Below are 22,877 nucleotides of genomic sequence, written 5' to 3' on the forward strand. Positions count from 1 at the left end.
ATTCCTCCGTCAGACTGCCAGATGGTGAAGTGTGATTCATCACTCCAGAGAACGTTTTTCCACTGCTCCAGAGTCCAATGGTGGTGATCTTTACACCACTCCAACCGACGCTTGGCATTGCGCATGGTGATCTTAGGCTTGTGTGCGGCTGCTCGGCCACGGAAACCCAATTCATGAAGCTCCCAATGAACAGTTCCTGTGCTGACGTTGCTTCCAGAGGCAGTTTGGAACTCGGTAGTGAGTGTTGCAACCGAGGACAGACGATTTTTACGCGCCAAGCGCTTCAGCACTCGGTGGTCCCGTTCTGTGAGCTTATGTGGCCTACCACTTAGCAGCTGAGCCGTTGTTGCTCCTAAACTTTTCCACTTCACAATAAAAGCACTTACAGTTGACCAGGGCAGCTTTAACAGGGCAGAAATTTGACAAACTGACTTGTTGGAAAGGTGGCATCCTATGACGGTGCCACGAACATCAATGAGCTCTTCAGTAAGGCCATTCTACTGCCAATATTTGTCTATGGAGTTTGCATTGCTTTGTGCTCGATTTTATACACCTGTCAGCAACAGATGTGGCTGAAAAAGCCGAATCCACTAATTTGAAAGGGTGTCCACATACTTTTGTATATATAGCGTAGCTACACACCATTACTTACTGTAAGACCTCAGGAAAATGTGGCAATACATTTTAAAAGATTGACATAAAAGGCACTGTAATGAATTGCGTAGAGAACCGTTTTTACGACCCGCTGAACCCATCTACTGTAGTTGCTGAGTCCCATCAAGGCTTAAACTTTCATAATAGGTTTATATATATATAGCTTTATAATGGGCTGGTTTCCTCATTAGGCCTAAACCTAGTTCTGGACTAGAAAGCAGGGAGAATCTCCATTGAAAGTGATGTTTAGTCCAGGACCAAAGGGTAAGTCTGAGAAAGCAGCCCTAAAATAGTTCAGAATGAACCAGTGACATCGTTATTAGGTATAAAACACTAAGAACGTATCCGATTACAATTCTTCTCTAACTACTGTTATTTTCCTATTGGAGTGAACAGCAGCAGATTGTTCCTCTCTATTGTCCCTTCAGGGCTACTAGCCTTGTCCATCTTCATGAATACTTGACATCAGGCTGTCAGTCAGACAGTCTTCTAATGGGTTCAGTACAACAACATGGAATAGATCTGAGCAGGCACAATTCGTTTTGGAGTCCACTTGGTGATTACAAAACTGTGCTTTTGTTAGCCAGTGTTTGACACTTAACAACTTAGCGATACATTAGGCAGATCTGGACGGGACTGAGAGCAGGTTTTTCTGCTCAGTCAGACTGTACACTGTTATATTGGGATAATACCACTACTAGAAGCAGGTCGCACAGCATTGCTCTCCTGTACAGCTGATTACAGCCTCCCTCACAACTATCCTGTACAGACTCCCTCAGAACTCTCCTGTACAGCTGATTACAGCCTCCCTCAGAACTCTCCTGTACAGCTGATTACAGCCTCCCTCAGAACTCTCCTGTACAGCTGATTACAGGCTCCCTCAGAACCAAGTCCAAACACAATACAGTATACTTCAGCGGAAAACACTTAAGAATATTAATCATCAATATCAAAAAAAAATACTAGATCAAAAACTCCTGCAAAGTGTATTCACTATAATAATGCACTATAATCACCTCATGTTGTAATCTAAAACAGATCATCTGAAAGAAGCGACTTGTTCATCATTTTATCAGCAAATATCCATTGTGGGTAATATAATACCAATAACACTCATTCAAACATCTTCCATCCCGCTTTTCAGGAATCCACCCAGTCCTCCGTCCGTCGTTCCCCCGGGAGGGCATCTCATGCCAGTATAGACCAGCTATCAAGTGTTTGATGTGTTCTTGTAAACACTGGAAAGAGAAATACACTCCCATCATAATATATCTCCTCCTGCACTACAATCAAGTCAGGATTAAATTCCCCCAACACCATCGCTGGCTACTGTCCCCTCTCAGTCAGGATTGGTCCTCTCTCTCTCTGCATGTCAGTGGTTTGACCCCTCTGAAGGCTTCTGTCTTCCATCAGACCAGGAGAGTTTGCTCCTCCCACTCAGATGTTTCCTCCAATCAGAGTCATAACAGGTGGATTTGCTCCACCAACTCGGGAATTTTCCTCCAATCACAAATCAGACCAGGTGCATCTTCTCCTTCCCACTTAGATTTTTCCACCAATCAGACCAGGTGTATCTGCTCCTCCCATTCTGAAGAGCTGGTGCTAGGCAAAAGGTCAGAGGTCACAGAGTCACACATGGGCGTGTCTACGTGAACGACGTTACCCCCAGCGAGCCTCTCCCCGGCCCTGTCCCCTGTCCCGGTAGTCACCATGCAGGACGGGGCCATGACCTCTGACCCCACCGTAAGGTCTAGATGGGTGGGTCTCTCCCTCTCAGCCTCCTTCTCCTCCAGACCCTGGGAAAGGAAAGGGAAACAGTCCCCATCTTCCCCCAGCTCGCCCTCACCTTTCTGGGGCTTGGCACGGGGCTGGTGGAGGTCAGCTTGGACCTCCTCCTCCTCCACGGAGGCTGTGTTGGCCGTGGTCTGTGCTGCCGTGTTGAAGTCTGTGTCCGAGGAGGTGGTGGTGGTGGTGGAGGAGGGGATGAGGGTGATGCTCTGAGGATTCATATCATGGAACCAGGCCATGATGTTGCCCAGCAGGTTGGTGTTGGGGTGGGAGGGGTCCTGGAGCCCTGTTGATGTGGTGGTAGTGGAGTCCGTAGTATCACTGGAGGACGAGAACAGAGCCTCACCTGAAGAAGGCTCCCTGAACGTGTTGAGATTGTGATTGCTGTAGTGCTGCTGGGATGGGTGGTGGTGTAAGGCATAGACCCCTGGAACACCTTCATACAGGCGCTGGCTGCTGATGGTCCCCATGTTGCCTAGTCTCATGACACGATCCTCCAGCTCCAGGAGTTCTGAGCTGCTGATGGCTCCCCGGGGCCCCACCTCCACCCCCTGGGGCTCCGCGTCCAATCTGGACGGGAGGGAGGTGCCGATGGCCCCCAGGGACGCCTCATTGGACAAGAACTCTGGAGTGTCCCCGGCCATGGCCAACCCAGACTCTTGGAGTGACAGCTGGATAGCCAATAGGATGTTGGGATCGTCCTCATCCAATGAGCCCTGTTTAACACATAAACAGAACGAATGGGGGAAAGTACGCATGTCATGTGGAAAGGGACGAAGGCCTTGTAGAATACAAAATATTTCATCTGTTTAAGATTTTTGGTGCTGTTTATATGTCTTGTAAGGTGATGTTATGACGCAAGATACATTTCTGTGAAGACAGACGGTAAAGAAAAATGTTATAAAAAGAAAGAAATAAAAACCATTTTATAATCGACAAGTCTGAACTTCACATTGGCACACAACAACGTCATTTTTTTTGTCTGTCGAATAAACTATCTGTCTTATATTTAATAAGAGGTAAAGATGAATACACAGACGACATGAAAAACACACTGAACTCACCATGGGGGGACCTCGTCTTCTCCCACCTCCCATTTCCTGTGTGTCTGCTTTATGAAGAAAGAAAAAACCCCACAGTCAGTCAGTCAACGTTACAGAACAATCACACTGACAAACTCACAGCTCAAACTATTCAAGGTCTTCCCAGCGAAGGAAAAGCTACAGATTATTCCTTTTGTTACTTTTTCCCAGGATCGAAGCCATTCGTGTAGTGAAAACACTGACCCCATGGGGGGGGGGGGGGGGGGGGGGGGGGGGGGGGCAGAAACACATCAGCCTTTTAGGAAACGTGTAGGAAACATCCATTCATAGCTGGATATCCTATAGTAATACCAGGTAGACAGATACCTGAAAACAAATCCAGTCATAGCTGGATATCCTATAGAAATACCAGGTAGACAGATACCTGGATATCCTATAGTAATACCAGGTAGACAGATACCTGGATATCCTATAGTAATACCAGGTAGACAGATACCTGGATATCCTATAGTAATACCTGGATATCCTATAGTAATACCAGGTAGACAGATACCTGGATATCCTATAGTAATACCAGGTAGACAGATACCTGGATATCCTATAGTAATACCAGGTAGACAGATACCTGGAAACACATCCAATCATAGCTGGATATCCTATAGTAATACCAGGTAGACAGATACCTGGATATCCTATAGTAATACCAGGTAGACAGATACCTGGAAACACATCCAGTCATAGCTGGATATCCTATAGTAATACCAGGTAGACAGATACCTGGAAACACATCCAGTCATAGCTGGATATCCTATAGTAATAATACCAGGTAGACAGATAGCTGGATATCCTATAGAAATACCAGGTAGACAGATACCTGGATATCCTATAGTAATACCAGATAGACAGATACCAGGAAACACATCCAGTCATAGCTAGATATCCTATAGTAATACCAGGTAGACAGATACCTGGATATCCTATAGTAATACCAGGTAGACAGATACCTGGATATCCTATAGTAATACCAGGTAGACAGATACCTGGAAACACATCCAGTCATAGCTGGATATCCTATAGTAATACCAGGTAGACAGATACCTGGAAACACATCCAGTCATAGCTGGATATCCTATAGTAATACCAGGTAGACAGATAGCTGGATATCCTATAGTAATACCAGGTAGACAGATACCTGGATATCCTATAGTAATACCAGGTAGACAGATACCTGGATATCCTATAGTAATACCAGGTAGACAGATACCAGGAAACACATCCAGTCATAGCTGGATATCCTATAGTAATACCAGGTAGACAGATACCAGGAAACACATGGGTGCTACACATTGGTAGTGAGATGATGTAAGTTGGCAGTGTGATGGCTTGTTTAAAGCCACACCCAGATGGCGGCCCCTATTTCAACGTAATTCCTGTCCTAGAGGGGAAGTGCCTGTTTAGTTCCCTCCGAATATATATTCAGGAATTGGGGGGCGTGAACTAGAGGTCTTCGTGGTTCCAGTAGACCCAGAAATTACGAGATCTCGACCCAGGACCCGAGCGGGTCCGGATTGGGTTATGATATAATTTCCACGGGTCTCGGGTATCTGCAATTAAAATAGATTTACTAACTGGACCAGTCCTCTGTTTATTTAACACGTGTGTGGTTATGTAATGTAAATGTGATGAGAACTGAGAGAGGTTGTCATCTGTTTCAGCCAATTACAACTCAATAAAACATTCAGTTTATGTCCAGCTGAAACCGGTTCCAGCTGCTCACCTCATGCTCCAGAGGACGGACGGACAGACAGAGAGAGAGAGAAAAGCCTTGGCCTAGCCTATTGCTGAGGGAGGGAGGGAGGGAGGGAGGGAGGGAGGGAGGGAGGGAGGGAGGGCGGACAGACGGACAAGCCTTGGCCTAGCCTATTGCTGAGGACAGACAGACAGATAAATATTCAGGAATTGGGGATAAATATTCAGGAATTGGGGGTCTGAACGTGGGGGTGAATTCCCCGTGGACTGGAGAGAAACATAACCACTAGGGCTCTGACACAGACAACGATCACGGTAGCTAGCTAGCATGCTAACATTATCTAAACCTTTGGTAAGCTAAATTAGGAAATTGGCGCTGGCGGAAGGCTATTTGGCTACGGTACAGCAGAGCCAAGTCAGACATCCTGTGCTCACGGTTCTCACACAGGAAGTGGAACGATAGGCTGCGTAACAACACCCTGACAGCATCGGATTTATTGACTTAAATCGATGTGCAACATCATGGATAAACTCTGGGTATCGTCTCAGTTGAATGTAATCTTTATTTTCTCTCACTGAGACGGCTAGTCTGAAACGCCGCGACGGCTAGTCTGAAGCGCCCGCGACGGCTAGTCTGAAACGCCGAGACGGCTAGTCTGAAGCGCCGAGACGGCTAGTCTGAAGCGCCGAGACGGCTAGTCTGAAGCGCCGAGACGGCTAGTCTGAAGCGCCGAGACGGCTAGTCTGAAACGCCGAGACGGCTAGTCTGAAACGCCGAGACGGCTAGTCTGAAGCACCGCGACGGCTAGTCTAAAGCACCGCGACGGCTAGTCTAAAGCACCGCGACGGCTAGTCTGAAACGCCGAGACGGCTAGTCTGAAACGCCGAGACGGCTAGTCTGAAACGCCGAGACGGCTAGTCTGAAACGCCGAGACGGCTAGTCTGAAACGCCGAGACGGCTAGTCTGAAACGCCGAGACGGCTAGTCTGAAACGCCGAGACGGCTAGTCTGAAACGCCGAGACGGCTAGTCTGAAGCACCGCGACGGCTAGTCTGAAGCACCGAGACGGCTAGTCTGAAGCACCGAGACGGCTAGTCTAAAGCACCGAGACGGCTAGTCTAAAGCACCGCGACGGCTAGTCTGAAACGCCGAGACGGCTAGTCTAAAACGCCGAGACGGCTAGTCTGAAACACCGAGACGGCTAGTCTGAAACACCGAGACGGCTAGTCTGAAGCACCGAGACGGCTAGTCTGAAGCACCGAGACGGCTAGTCTGAAGCACTGAGACGGCTAGTCTGAAACACTGAGACGGCTAGTCTGAGGCACTGTGAGCGTCTAGAATAAGCTATAGTATCTATCCATGTATCTTTTAGTTATTGATTCATTATTACCTAAAGTGCTGTCGCTAGGGTCGTCAAGATGGGGAATGTCCCCTCTCTGTCTCCTCTGCTGACGATCCCTGTGTCTCCTCCGGTACTGGAACTCTGCATACTCCTGTAGGGTCAGTCACATGACACACCATGACGTCACAGGTCACAGGTCGTACGTCATAACGTACACACACACACACACATTGGGAGAATCTCAATTGACTCCTCACGTCCTCTCTACTCACCTCTATTTTAAAAACCCGTTGGATGAGAAGATCAGAAGGGAGGGACTTCTGATATTCTCATCCAATCCAGTTAAAGGAGGCGAGGGCATGGGATACACTGACTCACAGGAAGACACATTGAGACAGAGTCACATTCTCCAGACATCCACTGTCTGATAGTGATGCACAGGGTCGACTCATAACCCGCAGCCCCACAACGGTTATATCCTCAGGGCGGGTGGGTATAAAATATTGTGTGGATGAAGGGTGGGTGGGTGCCGGGTTGAATAAACAGAAAACAATACCTTTAAAAAAAGCCATGAATGTATAATTATTGTGCAATTTATAACTATAGCAGTTCCAACTTCCTAATAGTCGCATGATGTATTAAGTAGCTCTATTAACATCCTAAGTCACATGATGCATTAAGTAGCTCTATTCACTTCCTAATAGTCGCATTATGTATTAAGTAGCTCTATTAACATCCTAAGTCACATGATGCATTAAGTAGCTCTATTCACTTCCTAATAGTCGCATGATGCATTAAGTAGCTCTATTCACTTCCTAATAGTCGCATGATGTATTAAGTAGCTCTATTCACTTCCTAATAGTCGCATGATGCATTAAGTAGCTCTATTCACTTCCTAATAGTCGCATGATGTATTAAGTAGCTCTATTCACTTCCTAATAGTCGCATGATGTATTAAGTAGCTCTATTCACTTCCTAATAGTCGCATGATGTATTAAGTAGCTCTATTCACTTCCTAATAGTCGCATTATGTATTAAGTACCTCTATTAACATCCTAAGTCACATGATGCATTAAGTAGCTCTATTCACTTCCTAATAGTCGCATGATGCATTAAGTAGCTCTATTCACTTCCTAATAGTCGCATGATGTATTAAGTAGCTCTATTCACTTCCTAATAGTCGCATGATGTATTAAGTAGCTCTATCAACATCCTAATAGTCACAAAATATATATAAAAATAATTTAATCTTCATTTAACTAGGCAAATAGTCACATGATAGACACGTGATGTATTAAGTAGCTCTATTAACTTCCTAATAGTCACATGATTTTAAAAAATATATAATAATAACAATAATAATTTAATGTTCATTTAACTAGGCAAATAGTCACATGACGGTACAAGGTATTAAGCCTCACATACTGATCAACTAGACATTAACAGAGGTTGTTGACATTTAGCTAGATATTCAGACCTACAACAGCTAGCTAGATATTCAGACCTACAACAGCTAGCTAGATATTCAGACCTACAACAGCTAGCTAGATATTCAGACCTACAACAGCTAGCTAGATATTCAGACCTACAACAGCTAGCTCGATATTCAGACCTACAACAGTTAGCTCGATATTCAGACCTACAACAGCTAGCTAGATATTCAGACCAACAACAGCTAGCTAGATATTCAGACCAACAACAGCTAGCTAGATATTCAGACCAACAACAGCTAGCTAGATATTCAGACCTACAACAGCTAGCTAGATATTCAGACCTACAACAGCTAGCTAGATATTCAGACCTACAGCAGCTAGCTAGATATTCAGACCAACAACAGCTAGCTAGATATTCAGACCTACAACAGCTAGCTCGATATTCAGACCTACAACAGCTAGCTAGATATTCAGACCTACAACAGCTAGCTAGATATTCAGACCTACGACAGCTAGCTAGATATTCAGACCTACAACAGCTAGCTAGATATTCAGACCTACGACAGCTAGCTAGATATTCAGACCTACGACAGCTAGCTAGATATTCAGACCTACAACAGCTAGCTAGATATTCAGACCTACGACAGCTAGCTAGATATTCAGACCTACAACAGCTAGCTAGATATTCAGACCTACAACAGCTAGCTAGATATTCAGACCTACAACAGCTAGCTAGATATTTACTTACCTCAGGAGATGCAAAGCCTAAATACTCCCAGTCCCACGTTCCACCTCCAAAACTAGAAATACAAAAAGTGCAACGTAATAGCAGTTATTCTGTTATGTTATTAAAACAATTCAATTAGTGCTGAGAGAAAACACAACACAACAACTGCACAAGAAAACATTCTGAGTGAACCCGCATTGGGGGGTGACCTTTAATTGCAATTGATTGATTTGGGGACTGAAAGGGTTTGTGAGGGGTCAGGGATTCCCACCTGCGTCTAGGGGCCTCTGGGGAGTCGCTGGGGGCCACCCCCCGGGCGACGGAGGCCAGGAACTCCTGTCTCTTCTGCTGCACCAAACAGGCCGCTCGGATGATTTTATGACGGGGAGTTCGGAGGTAAGGACGGTTGACTTTCTGAGCTAGGTCCTCTGTCACCATCTCCAAGTCAGTCTACACACAGACAGGAAGAGGCAAGACAAAAAGTCTACAAACTGTAGAGGAAAAAGTAACTCTTAGCTGTATAGTTTTAAACCGTGAGGAAGCGGGGCTCGTCAATCTGCCGCCATAGGCGGACGCCTAATGCCGCCTAATGAACGGGCCAGTCGTGTGAGGAAGTCATTAACGAAGAGAGTAAAAAGGGTTCTTCACAACAAGATCCGTTATTTTAAAACCTCAGTGTTTGAGAGGAAGTCGTTTTAAAACCTCAGTGTTTGAGAGGAAGTCGTTTTAAAACCTCAGTGTTTGAGAGGAAGTCGTTTTAAAACCTCAGTGTTTGAGAGGAAGTCGTTTTAAAACCTCAGTGTTTGAGAGGAAGTCGTTTTAAAACCTCAGTGTTTGAGAGGAAGTCGTTTTAAAACCTCAGTGTTTGAGAGGAAGTCGTTTTAAAACCTCAGTGTTTGAGAGGAAGTCGTTTTAAAACCTCAGTGTTTGAGAGGAAGTCGTTTTAAAACCTCAGTGTTTGAGAGGAAGTCGTTTTAAAACCTCAGTGTTTGAGAGGAAGTCGTTTTAAAACCTCAGTGTTTGAGAGGAAGTCGTTTTAAAACCTCAGTGTTTGAGAGGAAGTCGTTTTAAAACCTCAGTGTTTAAGAGGAAGTAGGTTTTTGACAAGACATTTCAGATGTTTTATATACGAAACCTTTTTCTCTCAGATCCGTCCGTACCTGCATAAGTTCAAAAATCTCTTTCTTGGTGGATTTGATCTCCAGGAAGAAGCCGTAGGGGTAAGAGCACTTGAGTATGCTGCGAGTCTTCAGCAGCTCCAGCACCGCATCTTCAATGAACGTAGTGTCGGGTGGGCCTCCGTCTCCTGAGAGAGAAGAGATCACGGATCAGGATTACTCCCTCTCTCATACACACAAACACACCATATCACATTCAGAAGAAGAAGAGAAAAAAAGTGATAGATTTCAAGTAGTTTAGAGTGTCATTAATACATCTCCACTGTATGATTGTAGTCTGTGTGTTGGTCTATTTATGTGAAATGTCTATCTGAACAAAACTATGAAAAACATTTGACATGAGAAATATCCACATACTTCCACTCAAGGCTCTGCTCAGCTGTTCCATCTTGTCTTTGGCTGTCTTCAACAGGCGCTGCTCCAGCTAGATAGAAGGACAGTCAAGGTAAAGTTCCCACTACAGGACTTACTAAAGCTACATGACAGCTAAACAAACCCACCGCTGCCCTACTTACCTGGACAGGGTGTCGGGCTACACCAGGACTTCCTAATACAAACTGGCAAGTGTTACAAAAATGCACCACAGCCACTTTTACCTGGTAGCTGTGTTCATGGTTCTGGTAGTGGTCCAGTTCTTACCTGGTAGCTGTGTTCATGGTTCTGGTAGTGGTCCAGTTCTTACCTGATAGCTGTATTCATGGTTCTTGTAGTGGTCCAGTTCTTACCTGGTAGCTGTATTCATGGTTCTGGTAGTGGTCCAGTTTTTACCTGGTAGCTGTATTCATGGTTCTGGTAGTGGTCCAGTTCTTACCTGGTAGCTGTATTCATGGTTCTGGTAGTGGTCCAGTTCTTACCTGATAGCTGTATTCATGGTTCTGGTACTGGTCCAGTTCTTACCTGGTAGCTGTGTTCATGGTTCTGGTACTGGTCCAGTTCTTACCTGGTAGCTGTATTCATGGTTCTGGTAGTGGTCCAGTTCTTACCTGGTAGCTGTATTCATGGTTCTGGTACTGGTCCAGTTCTTACCTGGTAGCTGTGTTCATGGTTCTGGTACTGGTCCAGTTCTTACCTGGTGGCTGTATTCATGGTTCTGGTAGTGGTCCAGTTCTTACCTGGTAGCTGTATTCATGGTTCTGGTAGTGGTCCAGTTCTTACCTGGTAGCTGTGTTCATGGTTCTGGTAGTGGTCCAGTTCTTACCTGGTAGCTGTATTCATGGTTCTGGTAGTGGTCCAGTTTTTACCTGGTAGCTGTGTTCATGGTTCTGGTAGTGGTCCAGTTCTTACCTGGTAGCTGTATTCATGGTTCTGGTAGTGGTCCAGTTCTTACCTGGTAGCTGTGTTCATGGTTCTGGTAGTGGTCCAGTTCTTACCTGGTAGCTGTATTCATGGTTCTGGTAGTGGTCCAGTTTTTACCTGGTAGCTGTATTCATGGTTCTGGTAGTGGTCCAGTTCTTACCTGGTAGCTGTGTTCATGGTTCTGGTAGTGGTCCAGTTTTTACCTGGTAGCTGTATTCATGGTTCTGGTAGTGGTCCAGTTCTTACCTGGTAGCTGTATTCATGGTTCTGGTAGTGGTCCAGTTCTTACCTGGTAGCTGTATTCATGGTTCTGGTAGTGGTCCAGTTCTTACCTGGTAGCTGTGTTCATGGTTCTGGTAGTGGTCCAGTTCTTACCTGGTAGCTGTGTTCATGGTTCTGGTAGTGGTCCAGTTCTTACCTGGTAGCTGTGTTCATGGTTCTGGTAGTGGTCCAGTTCTTACCTGGTAGCTGTGTTCATGGTTCTTGAAGCGGGTGTAGTAGTGCATAAAGCGGTCCAGTTCCTGGAAGCCCTTATGCTTCTTCTCAGCCTGCAACGACAAGACAGTGTTACCTCTGGTCTCTAACCTCAGTACCCTGATAGTTCCCTGTCAGACAGTGTTACCTCTGGTCTCTAAACTCAGTATCCTGATAGTTCCCTGTCAGACAGTGTTACCTCTGGTCTCTAACCTCAGTACCCTGATAGTTCCCAGTCAGACAGTGTTACCTCTGGTCTCTAACCTCAGTACCCTGATAGTTCCCTGTCAGACAGTGTTTCCTCTGGTCTCTAAACTCAGTACCCTGATAGTTCCCTGTCAGACAGTGTTACCTCTGGTCTCTAAACTCAGTATCCTGATAGTTCCCTGTCAGACAGTGTTACCTCTGGCCTCTAAACTCAGTACCCTGATAGTTCCCAGTCAGACAGTGTTACCTCTGGTCTCTAAACTCAGTACCCTGATAGTTCCCTGTCAGACAGTGTTACCTCTGGTCTCTAAACTCAGTACCCTGATAGTTCCCTGTCAGACAGACAGTGTTACCTCTGGTCTCTAACCTCAGTACCCTGATAGTTCCCAGTCAGACAGTGTTACCTCTGGTCTCTAAACTCAGTATCCTGATAGTTCCCTGTCAGACAGACAGTGTTACCTCTGGTCTCTAACCTCAGTACCCTGATAGTTCCCTGTCAGACAGTGTTACCTCTGGTCTCTAAACTCAGTACCCTGATAGTTCCCTGTCAGACAGTGTTTCCTCTGGTCTCTAAACTCAGTATCCTGATAGTTCCCTGTCAGACAGTGTTACCTCTGGTCTCTAAACTCAGTACCCTGATAGTTCCCTGTCAGACAGTGTTACCTCTGGTCTCTAAACTCAGTACCCTGATAGTTCCCTGTCAGACAGTGTTTCCTCTGGTCTCTAAACTCAGTACCCTGATAGTTCCCTGTCAGACAGTGTTACCTCTGGTCTCTAACCTCAGTATCCTGATAGTTCCTGTCAGACAGTGTTACCTCTGGTCTCTAAACTCAGTACCCTGATAGTTCCCTGTCAGTCAGTGTTACCTCTGGTCCAGAGTTGGGTAAACTACGGCCCGCGAGCCCATTTAATCCTGATCCGGGAGGTTTGAGTAAAAAAAATAAAAAATAAAAAAATAAAAGACTCTACCCGACTGTCTAAAACTAGATTGAAAGTATGAAGAAATTCTAACGGACCTTTACATTTATATAGATTATAACAGAACTATACATTTCTATAGCTTATAACGGACCTATACATTTATATCAATTATAAAGGACCTATACATTTATAATGGACCTATATATTTATATAAATTATAACGGACCTATATATTTATATAAATTATAATGGATCTATATATTTATTTCAATTATAATGGACCTATATTTTATATTTCCCCACCCCGCTCTAGCCTCCAGACAAAACGTTTCCCCACCCCTCTCTAGTCTCCAGACAAAACGTTTCCCCACCCCGCTCTAGCCTCCAGACAAAACGTTTCCCCACCCCGCTCTAGCCTCCAGACAAAACGTTTCCCCACCCCGCTCTAGCCTCCAGACAAAACGTTTCCCCACCCCGCTCTAGCCTCCAGACAAAACGTTTCCCCACCCCGCTCTAGTCTCCAGACAAAACGTTTCCCCACCCCGCTCTAGTCTCCAGACAAAACGTTTCCCCACCCCGCTCTAGCCTCCAGACAAAACGTTTCCCCACCCCGCTCTAGCCTCCAGACAAAACGTTTCCCCACCCCGCTCTAGCCTCCAGACAAAACGTTTCCCCACCGCTCTCTAGCCTCCAAACAAAACATTTCCCACCCCCTCTCTAGCCTCCAAACAAAACGTTTCCCCACCCCTCTCTAGTCTCCAGACAAAACGTTTCCCCACCCCTCTCTAGCCTCCAGACAAAAACGTTTCCCCACCCCTCTCTAGTCTCCAGACAAAACGTTTCCCCACCCCGCTCTAGCCTCCAGACTCCCACTCTAGTCTCTAGACTCACAGTGTGTCCCAAATGGCATCATAATCCCTATATAGTGCACTACTTTTAACCAGAGCCTATGAGGATAGGTGATAGGGTGTCGATTCAGCCAGCCACAGTGTGCTCTGCCAGCAATGACTAAACAAGCGATTCTTATTGCCTCCAGTCTCTCATCTCTCCCTGGCAGGGCTGGTCTTGTTGAGTGGAGTACAGGAATATAACACAGGACAAAGGTGTACTGCAGAAGTACATTACCAACAGGTTGATGACCCTCTGGTCATCTGTGATGGAGGTGGACTGTCACTGAGTTTCTCTCTGAAGCCTAGAGTGTGTGTGTGTGTGTGTGTGTGTGTGTGTGTGTGTGTGGTGTGGTGTGTGTGTGGGTGTGTGTGTGGTGTGGTGTGTGTGGTGTGTGTGTGTGTGTGTGTGTGTTCCACACCTCCACAGTCATGTCTTTGTTCTGCTCCTCCACCTGGTTGATGACCTCATAGCGGGTACAGCGATAGTATCCTCCAGTAGACGAGCTGTGCTTCTTCCATTCCTCCAGACAGATCCAGCAGAAGTCATACTTACACTGCAGAGAGGGAAAGACGGATGAGGAGGTAGTCAGACAGTAGCAGGAAATAGCAAGGCCTTAACCTCTGGCATGGCTAAAGGTAGTCAGTCAGTAGCAGGAAATAGCAAGGCCCTAACTTCTGGCATGGCTAAAGGTAGTCAGACAGTAGCAGGAAATACCAAGGCCCTAACTTCTGGCATGGCTAAAGGTAGTCAGACAGTAGCAGGAAATACCAAGGCCCTAACCTCTGGCATGGCTAAAGGTAGTCAGTCAGTAGCAGGAAATAGCAAGGCCCTAACTTCTGGCATGGCTAAAGGTAGTCAGTCAGTAGCAGGAAATAGCAAGGCCCTAACCTCTGGCATGGCTAAAGGTAGTCAGACAGTAGCAGGAAATACCAAGGCCCTAACTTCTGGCATGGCTAAAGGTAGTCAGTCAGTAGCAGGAAATAGCAAGGCCCTAACTTCTGGCATGGCTAAAGGTAGTCAGTCAGTAGCAGGAAATAGCAAGGCCCTAACCTCTGGCATGGCTAAAGGTAGTCAGACAGTAGCAGGAAATACCAAGGCCCTAACCTCTGGCATGGCTAAAGGTAGTCAGTCAGTAGCAGGAAATAGCAAGGCCCTAACCTCTGGCATGGCTAAAGGTAGTCAGACAGTAGCAGGAAATACCAAGGCCCTAACCTCTGGCATGGCTAAAGGTAGTCAGTCAGTAGCAGGAAATAGCAAGGCCCTAACTTCTGGCATGGCTAAAGGTAGTCAGTCAGTAGCAGGAAATAGCAAGGCCCTAACCTCTGGCATGGCTAAAGGTAGTCAGACAGTAGCAGGAAATACCAAGGCCCTAACTTCTGGCATGGCTAAAGGTAGTCAGTCAGTAGCAGGAAATAGCAAGGCCCTAACTTCTGGCATGGCTAAAGGTAGTCAGTCAGTAGCAGGAAATAGCAAGGCCCTAACCTCTGGCATGGCTAAAGGTAGTCAGACAGTAGCAGGAAATACCAAGGCCCTAACTTCTGGCATGGCTAAAGGTAGTCAGTCAGTAGCAGGAAATACCAAGGCCCTAACTTCTGGCATGGCTAAAGGTAGTCAGTCGGTAGCAGGAAATAGCAAGGCCCTAACCTCTGGCATGGCTAAAGGTAGTCAGTCAGTAGCAGGAAATACCAAGGCCCTAACTTCTGGCATGGCTAAAGGTAGTCAGTCGGTAGCAGGAAATACAAAGGCCCTAACCTCTGGCATGGCTAAAGGTAGTCAGTCAGTAGCAGGAAATACCAAGGCCCTAACCTCTGGCATGGCTAAAGGTAGTCAGTCGGTAGCAGGAAATACAAAGGCCCTAACCTCTGGCATGGCTAAAGGTAGTCAGACAGTAGCAGGAAATACAAAGGCCCTAACCTCTGGCATGGCTAAAGGTAGTCAGTCAGTAGCAGGAAATAGCAAGGCCCTAACCTCTGGCATGGCTAAAGGTAGTCAGTCAGTAGCAGGAAATAGCAAGGCCCTAACCTCTGGCATGGCTAAAGGTAGTCAGTCAGTAGCAGGAAATACCAAGGCCCTAACCTCTGGCATGGCTAAAGGTAGTCAGTCAGTAGCAGGAAATACCAAGGCCCTAACCTCTGGCATGGCTAAAGGTAGTCAGTCAGTAGCAGGAAATAGCAAGGCCCTAACCTCTAGCATGGCTAAAGGTAGTCAGTCAGTAGCAGGAAATAGCAAGGCCCTAACCTCTAAAGCCTGGGACCCATAAGGGAGCCGGCCAAAGATAGCTGGCCTGAAGCTCAGAGGTTGCTGGAACGCGGACTGAACAAGAGTTTTCCCCTGTGGCTTAAAACTAATCAATGGTCCTCTATGTGTTCTTTTGATCTGTCACCAGGGAGACACTCCATCCGTTTACACACTGCATACAGATCTATCCATCTGGGGGAAATGTTCGACAAGAGTTAAAACCACCAAACACTACTACCTTTCAACATGATTTCCAGTCCTATTCAGCCCTCGGTCATTCCCACTAGAAACACTGCTTTGCTGTCTGGTGTGGTGACAATGTAAAAAGGAAAGTGAAACACAAAGCCAACTGCTGAAACCGCTGTTGTCCTGAGGAGACAGGACTTGGACGACACTCAAGATAATCTATAGTATATAGTGACTGACAGAGAGAGAGAGAGAGAGAGAGAGAGAAACAGAGAGAGAAGAGAGAGAGTAACAGAGAGAGAGAGAAACAGAGAGAAGAGAGAGAGAAACAGAGAGAGAAGAGAGAGAGAGAAACAGAGAGAGAGAGAGAGAGAGAAACAGAGAGAGAGAGAGAGAGAGAGAAACAGAGAGAAGAGAGAGAGAGAAACAGAGAGAGAGAGAGAGAGAGAGAGAGAGAGAGAGAGAGACAGAGAGAGACAGAGAGAGATAGAGAACTACAACATCATGTAGTACAACAGGCCTGTCACTACAGCCCTACAACATCATGTAGTACAACAGGCCTGTCACTACAGCCCTACAACATCATGTAGTACAACAGGCCTGTCACTACAGCCCTACAACATCATGTAGTACAACAGGCCTGTCACTACAGCCCTACAACATCATGTAGTACAACAGACCTGTCACTACAGCCCTACAACATCATGTAGTACAACAGACCTGTCACTACAGCCCTACAACATCATGTAGTACAACAGGCCTGTCACTACAGCCCTACAACATCATGTAGTACAACAGGCCTGTCACTACAGCCCTACAACATCATGTAGTACAACAGGCCTGTCACTACAGCCCTACAACATCATGTAGTACAACAGACCTGTCACTACAGCCCTACAACATCATGTAGTACAACAGACCTGTCACTACAGCCCTACAACATCATGTAGTACAACAGGCCTGTCACTACAGCCCTACAACATCATGTAGTACAACAGACCTGTCACTACAGCCCTACAACATCATGTAGTACAACAGACCTGTCACTACAGCCCTACAACATCATGTAGTACAACAGACCTGTCACTACAGCCCTACAACATCATGTAGTACAACAGGCCTGTCACTACAGCCCTACAACATCATGTAGTACAACAGACCTGTCACTACAGCCCTACAACATCATGTAGTACAACAGACCTGTCACTACAGCCCTACAACATCATGTAGTACAACAGGCCTGTCACTACAGCCCTACAACATCATGTAGTACAACAGACCTGTCACTACAGCCCTACAACATCATGTAGTACAACAGACCTGTCACTACAGCCCTACAACATCATGTAGTACAACAGGCCTGTCACTACAGCCCTACAACATCATGTAGTCCCCCTGGCCTGTCACTACAACCCTACAACATCATGTAGTACAACAGACCTGTCACTACAGCCCTACAACATCATGTAGTACAACAGACCTGTCACTACAGCCCTACAACATCATGTAGTACAACAGACCTGTCACTACAGCCCTACAACATCATGTAGTACAACAGACCTGTCACTACAGCCCTACAACATCATGTAGTACAACAGACCTGTCACTACAGCCCTACAACATCATGTAGTACAACAGACCTGTCACTACAGCCCTACAACATCATGTAGTACAACAGACCTGTCACTACAGCCCTACAACATCATGTAGTACAACAGACCTGTCACTACAGCCCTCAGGCTAGTACATAGCTGACGACAGTCCCCAAGGCCCGTGTCTCTCTACTCTCAACATAACCATTCATCTCGTTCAGCTACAGCAGAGCAGCCCTGGTGGATGTGATTTAGGCCTAGTGACAGATCTCCTCTCTCGTTTCTGGTTGTGTAGAATGTGAGAACGTGAGACATGTTTTAATTGGCTGTTGGAGTAGCCTAGTCACAGTTTTGACTTAAAAATCAGCTTGAATATCTATGGCAAGACTTGAAAATGGCTGTCTAGCAATGATTAACAACCAACTTGACAGAGCTTGAAGAATTTTTTTAAAAGAATAATGTGCAAATATTGTACAATCAAGGTGTGTAAAGGTCTTAGAGACTTACCCAGAAAGCCTCACAGCTGTAATAACTGCCAAAGGAGATTCTAATATGTGACTCAGGGGCATGAATACTTACAGAAATATCAAATTTAAATATTTCATTTGCAATCAATTTGCAAACATTTCTAAAAACATGTTTTCACTTTGTCATTAAGGGGTATTGTGTGTAGAGGGGTTGAGAAAAACATATTTAATCAATTTTGAATTCAGCCTGTAATACAACAAAATGTGGAATAAGTCAAGGGGTATGAATACATTCTGAAGGTGCAGTACATTCAGAAAGTATTCAGACCTCTTGACTTCTTCCACATTATGTTACGTTACAGCCTTATTATAAAATTAATTAAATTGTTTTTTTTTTCACTTGTCAATCTACATACAATATACCTCATAATGACAAAGCAAAAACAGGTCAAATTCTTTTTGCAAATGTAGTTCAAATAATAATCACATAATATCAAATATCACATTTACGTAACTATTCAGACCCTTTACTCAGTACTTTGTTGAAGCACCTTTTGGCAGCGATTACAGCCTCAAGTCTTCTTGGGTATGGCGCTACAAGCTTGGCACACCTGTATTTGGGGAGTTTCACCCATTCTTCTCTGCAGATCCTCTCAAGCTCTGTCAGGTTGGATTGGGAGCGTCACTGCACAGCTATATTCAAGTGTCTCCATAAATGTTAGATCGGGTTCAAGTCCAGGCTCTGGCTGGACCACTCAAGGACATTCAGAGACTTGTCCCAAAGCCACTCCTGCGTTGTCTTGGCTGTGTGCTTAGGGTCGTTGTCCTGTTGGAAGGTGAACCTTCGACCCAGTCTGAGGTCCTGAGCGCTCCTTCATCAAGGATCTCTTTGTACTTTGCTCCGTTCAGCTTTCCCTCGATCCTGACTAGTCTCCCAGTCCCTGCCGCTGTAAAACATACCCACAGCATAATTCTACCACCACGCTTTAATGTAGGGATGGTGCCAGGTTTCCTCTAGACGTGATGCTTAGCATTCAGGGCAAAGAGTAATCTTGGTTTCATCAGACCAGAGAATCTTGTATCTCATGGTCTGAGAGTCCTTTAGGTGCCTTTTGGCAAACTCCAAGCGGGCCGTCATGTACCTTTAACTGAGGAGTTTCGTCCGTCTGGCCACTCTACCATAAAGGCCTGATTGGTGGAGTGCTGCCGAGATGGTTGTCCTTCTGGAAGGTTCTCCCATCTCCATAGAGGAACTCTGGAGCTCTGTCAGAGTGATAACTGGGTTCTTGGTCACCTCCCTGACCAAGGCCCTTCTCCCACGATTACTCAGTTTGGCCGGGCGGCCAGCTCTAGGAAGAATCTTGTTTAATTGCTAGGTCATTATGGGGTATTGCGTGTAGATTGACGAGGGAAAAAAATGAATATAATCAATTTTAGAATAAGGCTGTAACGTAACAAAAATGTGGAAGAAGTCAAGGGGTCTGAATACTTTCAGAAAGCCACTGTATATAAAAGAGAGATCCGAGTTTCAAAGGGTTAATGCGATTAGACCCTTAGAGCGCCTACACCGTCAGAGCGCCGCACCGTCAGAGCGCCTACACCGTCAGAGCGCCGCACCGTCAGAGCGCCACACCGTCAGAGTTGCCCTACTTTCCCCTGACAACATTTCCCAGATAACTCTAGGTCCTCAAATACATTCCCTGGCGTATCTAACATTATAAACTGGGTGGTTCCAGCACTGAATGCTGATTGGCTGACAGTCGTTGTATATCAGACCGTATGCCACGGGTATGACAAAACATTTATTTTTACTACCTCTAATTAAGTTGGTAACCAGTTTATAATAGCAATAAGGCACCTCGGAGGTTTGTGATATATGGCCAATATACCACAGGTAAGGGCTGTGTCCAGGCACTCTGCGTTGTGTCGTACATAAGAACAGCCCTTAGCCGTGGTATATTGGCAATATACCACACCCCCTCAGGCCTTATTGCTTAATTATAACATTCCTCAGATAGATATCCTCCCAACCGGCTCCCTATTCCCTATTTAGTGCACTACTTCTGACTAGGGCCCCATAGACTCAGGTCAAAAGTAGTGCACTATATATAGGGAGTAGGGTGCCATTTGGTACTCAATCCAAGACACTGTGGCCTACCTACCTTAGCACACTGCATGTGGTTGCAGCCTTCGTTCTTCTGAATAGGGGACTTGCAGTTGGCGCAGGGTTTGGCGTTTGACAGTAACCACAAGCAGTTGGCTGCATCTTCATAGGCTTCACTCACACCAGCCACTTCCCATGGAAAACAACACAACAGACCGATAACTGGACACGACTCATTCCACAGCTCAGCATTCAGAGAGGGGGAAAAGTGGTAGTGTTCCTACAACCTAGTGTGTGTGTGTGTGTGTGTGTGTGTGTGTGTGTGTGTGTGTGTGTGTGTTTTTTCCTCTCTAATAGCCCATTCAACCTGACGGTAATCGCTGCTATTGAAACACTGCGTCTTTATTCTCTGGTAGCATCCTAATTGGCACCCTATTCCCTATATAGTACACTACTTTTGACCAGGGTACATAGGGCACATAGTATACTACTTTTGACCAGAGCCTTATGTAGGGAATAGGGTAACTTTTGAGAAAAATCACTGACTGAACAGAATGGAACCGTGACAGCTTTTAAAGCCTGAACAAAAGCACCCAGGGAAACTGGTTTCAAAGCACAACAATAACACCTTTTATTCCTGCCTGAAACCTGGTGTTGCCTGTAGCTAGCATCTGAAACCTAGTGTTGCCTGTAGCTAGCATCTGAAACCTGGTGTTGTCCGTAGCTAGCATCTGAAACCTGGTGTTGCCTGTAGCTAGCATCTGAAACCTGGTGTTGCCTGTAGCTAGCATCTGAAACCTAGTGTTGTCCGTAGCTAGCATCTGAAACCTGGTGTTGCCTGTAGCTAGCATCTGAAACCTGGTGTTGCCTGTAGCTAGCATCTGAAACCTGGTGTTGCCCGTAGCTAGCATCTGAAACCTGGTGTTGCCCGTAGCTAGCATCTGAAACCTGGTGTTGCCTGTAGCTAGCATCTGAAACCTAGTGTTGCCCGTAGCTAGCATCTGAAACCTGGTGTTGCCTGTCGCTAGCATCTGAAACCTGGTGTTGTCCGTAGCTAGCATCTGAAACCTGGTGTTGCCTGTCGCTAGCATCTGAAACCTGGTGTTGTCCGTAGCTAGCATCTGAAACCTGGTGTTGCCTGTAGCTAGCATCTGAAACCTAGTGTTGTCCGTAGCTAGCATCTGAAACCTGGTGTTGCCTGTCGCTAGCATCTGAAACCTGGTGTTGTCCGTAGCTAGCATCTGAAACCTGGTGTTGCCTGTAGCTAGCATCTGAAACCTAGTGTTGCCTGTCGCTAGCATCTGAAACCTAGTGTTGCCTGTAGCTAGCATCTGAAACCTGGTGTTGCCTGTAGCTAGCATCTGAAACCTGGTGTTGCCTGTAGCTAGCATCTGAAACCTAGTGTTGTCTGTAGCTAGCATCTGAAACCTGGTGTTGCCTGTAGCTAGCATCTGAAACCTAGTGTTGCCTGTAGCTAGCATCTGAAACCTGGTGTTGCCTGTAGCTAGCATCTGAAACCTGGTGTTGTCCGTAGCTAGCATCTGAAACCTGGTGTTGCCTGTCGCTAGCATCTGAAACCTGGTGTTGCCTGTCGCTAGCATCTGAAGTGGTGATGTGAGCAGGGCTGAGTCCCAAATTGCATCCTATTCCCTATATAGGGCTCAAGTCAAAAGTAGTGCACTATAAAGAGAATAGGGTGACATTTGAGTCCATGAAGTTGAACGGTCCATCAATGGATGGTAGATATCAAGCCTAGCAGCACTGACTTGATACAGCTGAATTAGTTTTGGGATTATTTGATTTCTAAAAGACAACGTGTCCATATCATCACACAGGAAACAAACATTTTGGGGTTGTGGCTCCCTCAGTAGGAAGCTGTTTGGGTGACTGAACGGCTTTCATAAATAGAGCGTCTGTGACTGATTCCACATTTCTGCTTCTGTCAAAGGACATTGTTGTAATGTGTAATGAAGGACAGAAGCCATATTTAGTATGTGAAGAGGTATCAACAGTCTACTGAGGTAAAAGAGCAAGAGATGCACAACAACAACAACAACAACAGATGAAGAAGTCCACTGGGATTTCCTTTAGAAAACGAATCCATCAATAGTAGAGATGCTTACATTCTTGGGGTCTCATCTCAGTAACTTCAGCCAGCCACATCTTCCATGTCTGGCAGTCGCATGGTTCATGGGCTTCTCCCTGGCACTCCCTGGAGAGAGACAGACAGACAGACAGACAGACAGACAGACAGACAGACAGACAGACAGACAGACAGACAGACAGACAGACAGACAGACAGAAAGACAGAAAGACAGAAAGACAGAAAGACAGAAAGACAGACGACTTTACCCTCCAGACACATCATACTGTCTGTTTATGTTCTGTCTGGGAACACATCCTAAGCATTACTCAGACTACCACAGACATGAAAGGAGTAGACATTAGAATGCAGAATCAAAACATCTCTGTGTTCTAACAAGATTGTAAGAGATGTCTTACTGCTCATACCACTCATATAATCTAATGACTAGACAGGATAGAATACAGAATCAAAACACTGTGAGATCCCTAGGTCTATATCGAA

The 22,877-nt window shown here is 45.8% G+C and overlaps 1 protein-coding gene across 3 annotated transcripts in view; it reads right to left on the reverse strand.

Moving 5' to 3' along the window:
- Positions 1 to 1,627: 1,627 nt before the first annotated feature.
- Positions 1,628 to 22,877, reverse strand: part of LOC115187930 (ankyrin repeat and IBR domain-containing protein 1) — a 57,698-nt gene continuing 36,448 nt past the window's right edge. For 2 of the 3 annotated variants that reach the window (XM_029746999.1, XM_029747000.1), the window contains exons 10-20: positions 22,414 to 22,502; positions 20,349 to 20,479; positions 14,122 to 14,256; positions 11,672 to 11,758; positions 10,272 to 10,338; positions 9,897 to 10,042; positions 9,008 to 9,186; positions 8,758 to 8,809; positions 6,625 to 6,727; positions 3,507 to 3,553; positions 1,628 to 3,158 (exon numbers count right to left, since the gene is read on the reverse strand). In XM_029746999.1, coding sequence (XP_029602859.1) covers positions 2,214 to 3,158; positions 3,507 to 3,553; positions 6,625 to 6,727; positions 8,758 to 8,809; positions 9,008 to 9,186; positions 9,897 to 10,042; positions 10,272 to 10,338; positions 11,672 to 11,758; positions 14,122 to 14,256; positions 20,349 to 20,479; positions 22,414 to 22,502 — 1,981 coding nt within the window. In that variant the 3' untranslated portion in view covers positions 1,628 to 2,213. The remainder of the gene's footprint in view (positions 3,159 to 3,506; positions 3,554 to 6,624; positions 6,728 to 8,757; positions 8,810 to 9,007; positions 9,187 to 9,896; positions 10,043 to 10,271; positions 10,339 to 11,671; positions 11,759 to 14,121; positions 14,257 to 20,348; positions 20,480 to 22,413; positions 22,503 to 22,877) is intronic. The other variant, XM_029747001.1, reaches the window with a different exon arrangement.

Source organism: Salmo trutta, unplaced genomic scaffold, assembly GCF_901001165.1.
Source record: "Salmo trutta unplaced genomic scaffold, fSalTru1.1, whole genome shotgun sequence".
Taxonomy (NCBI): Eukaryota; Metazoa; Chordata; class Actinopteri; order Salmoniformes; family Salmonidae; genus Salmo; species Salmo trutta.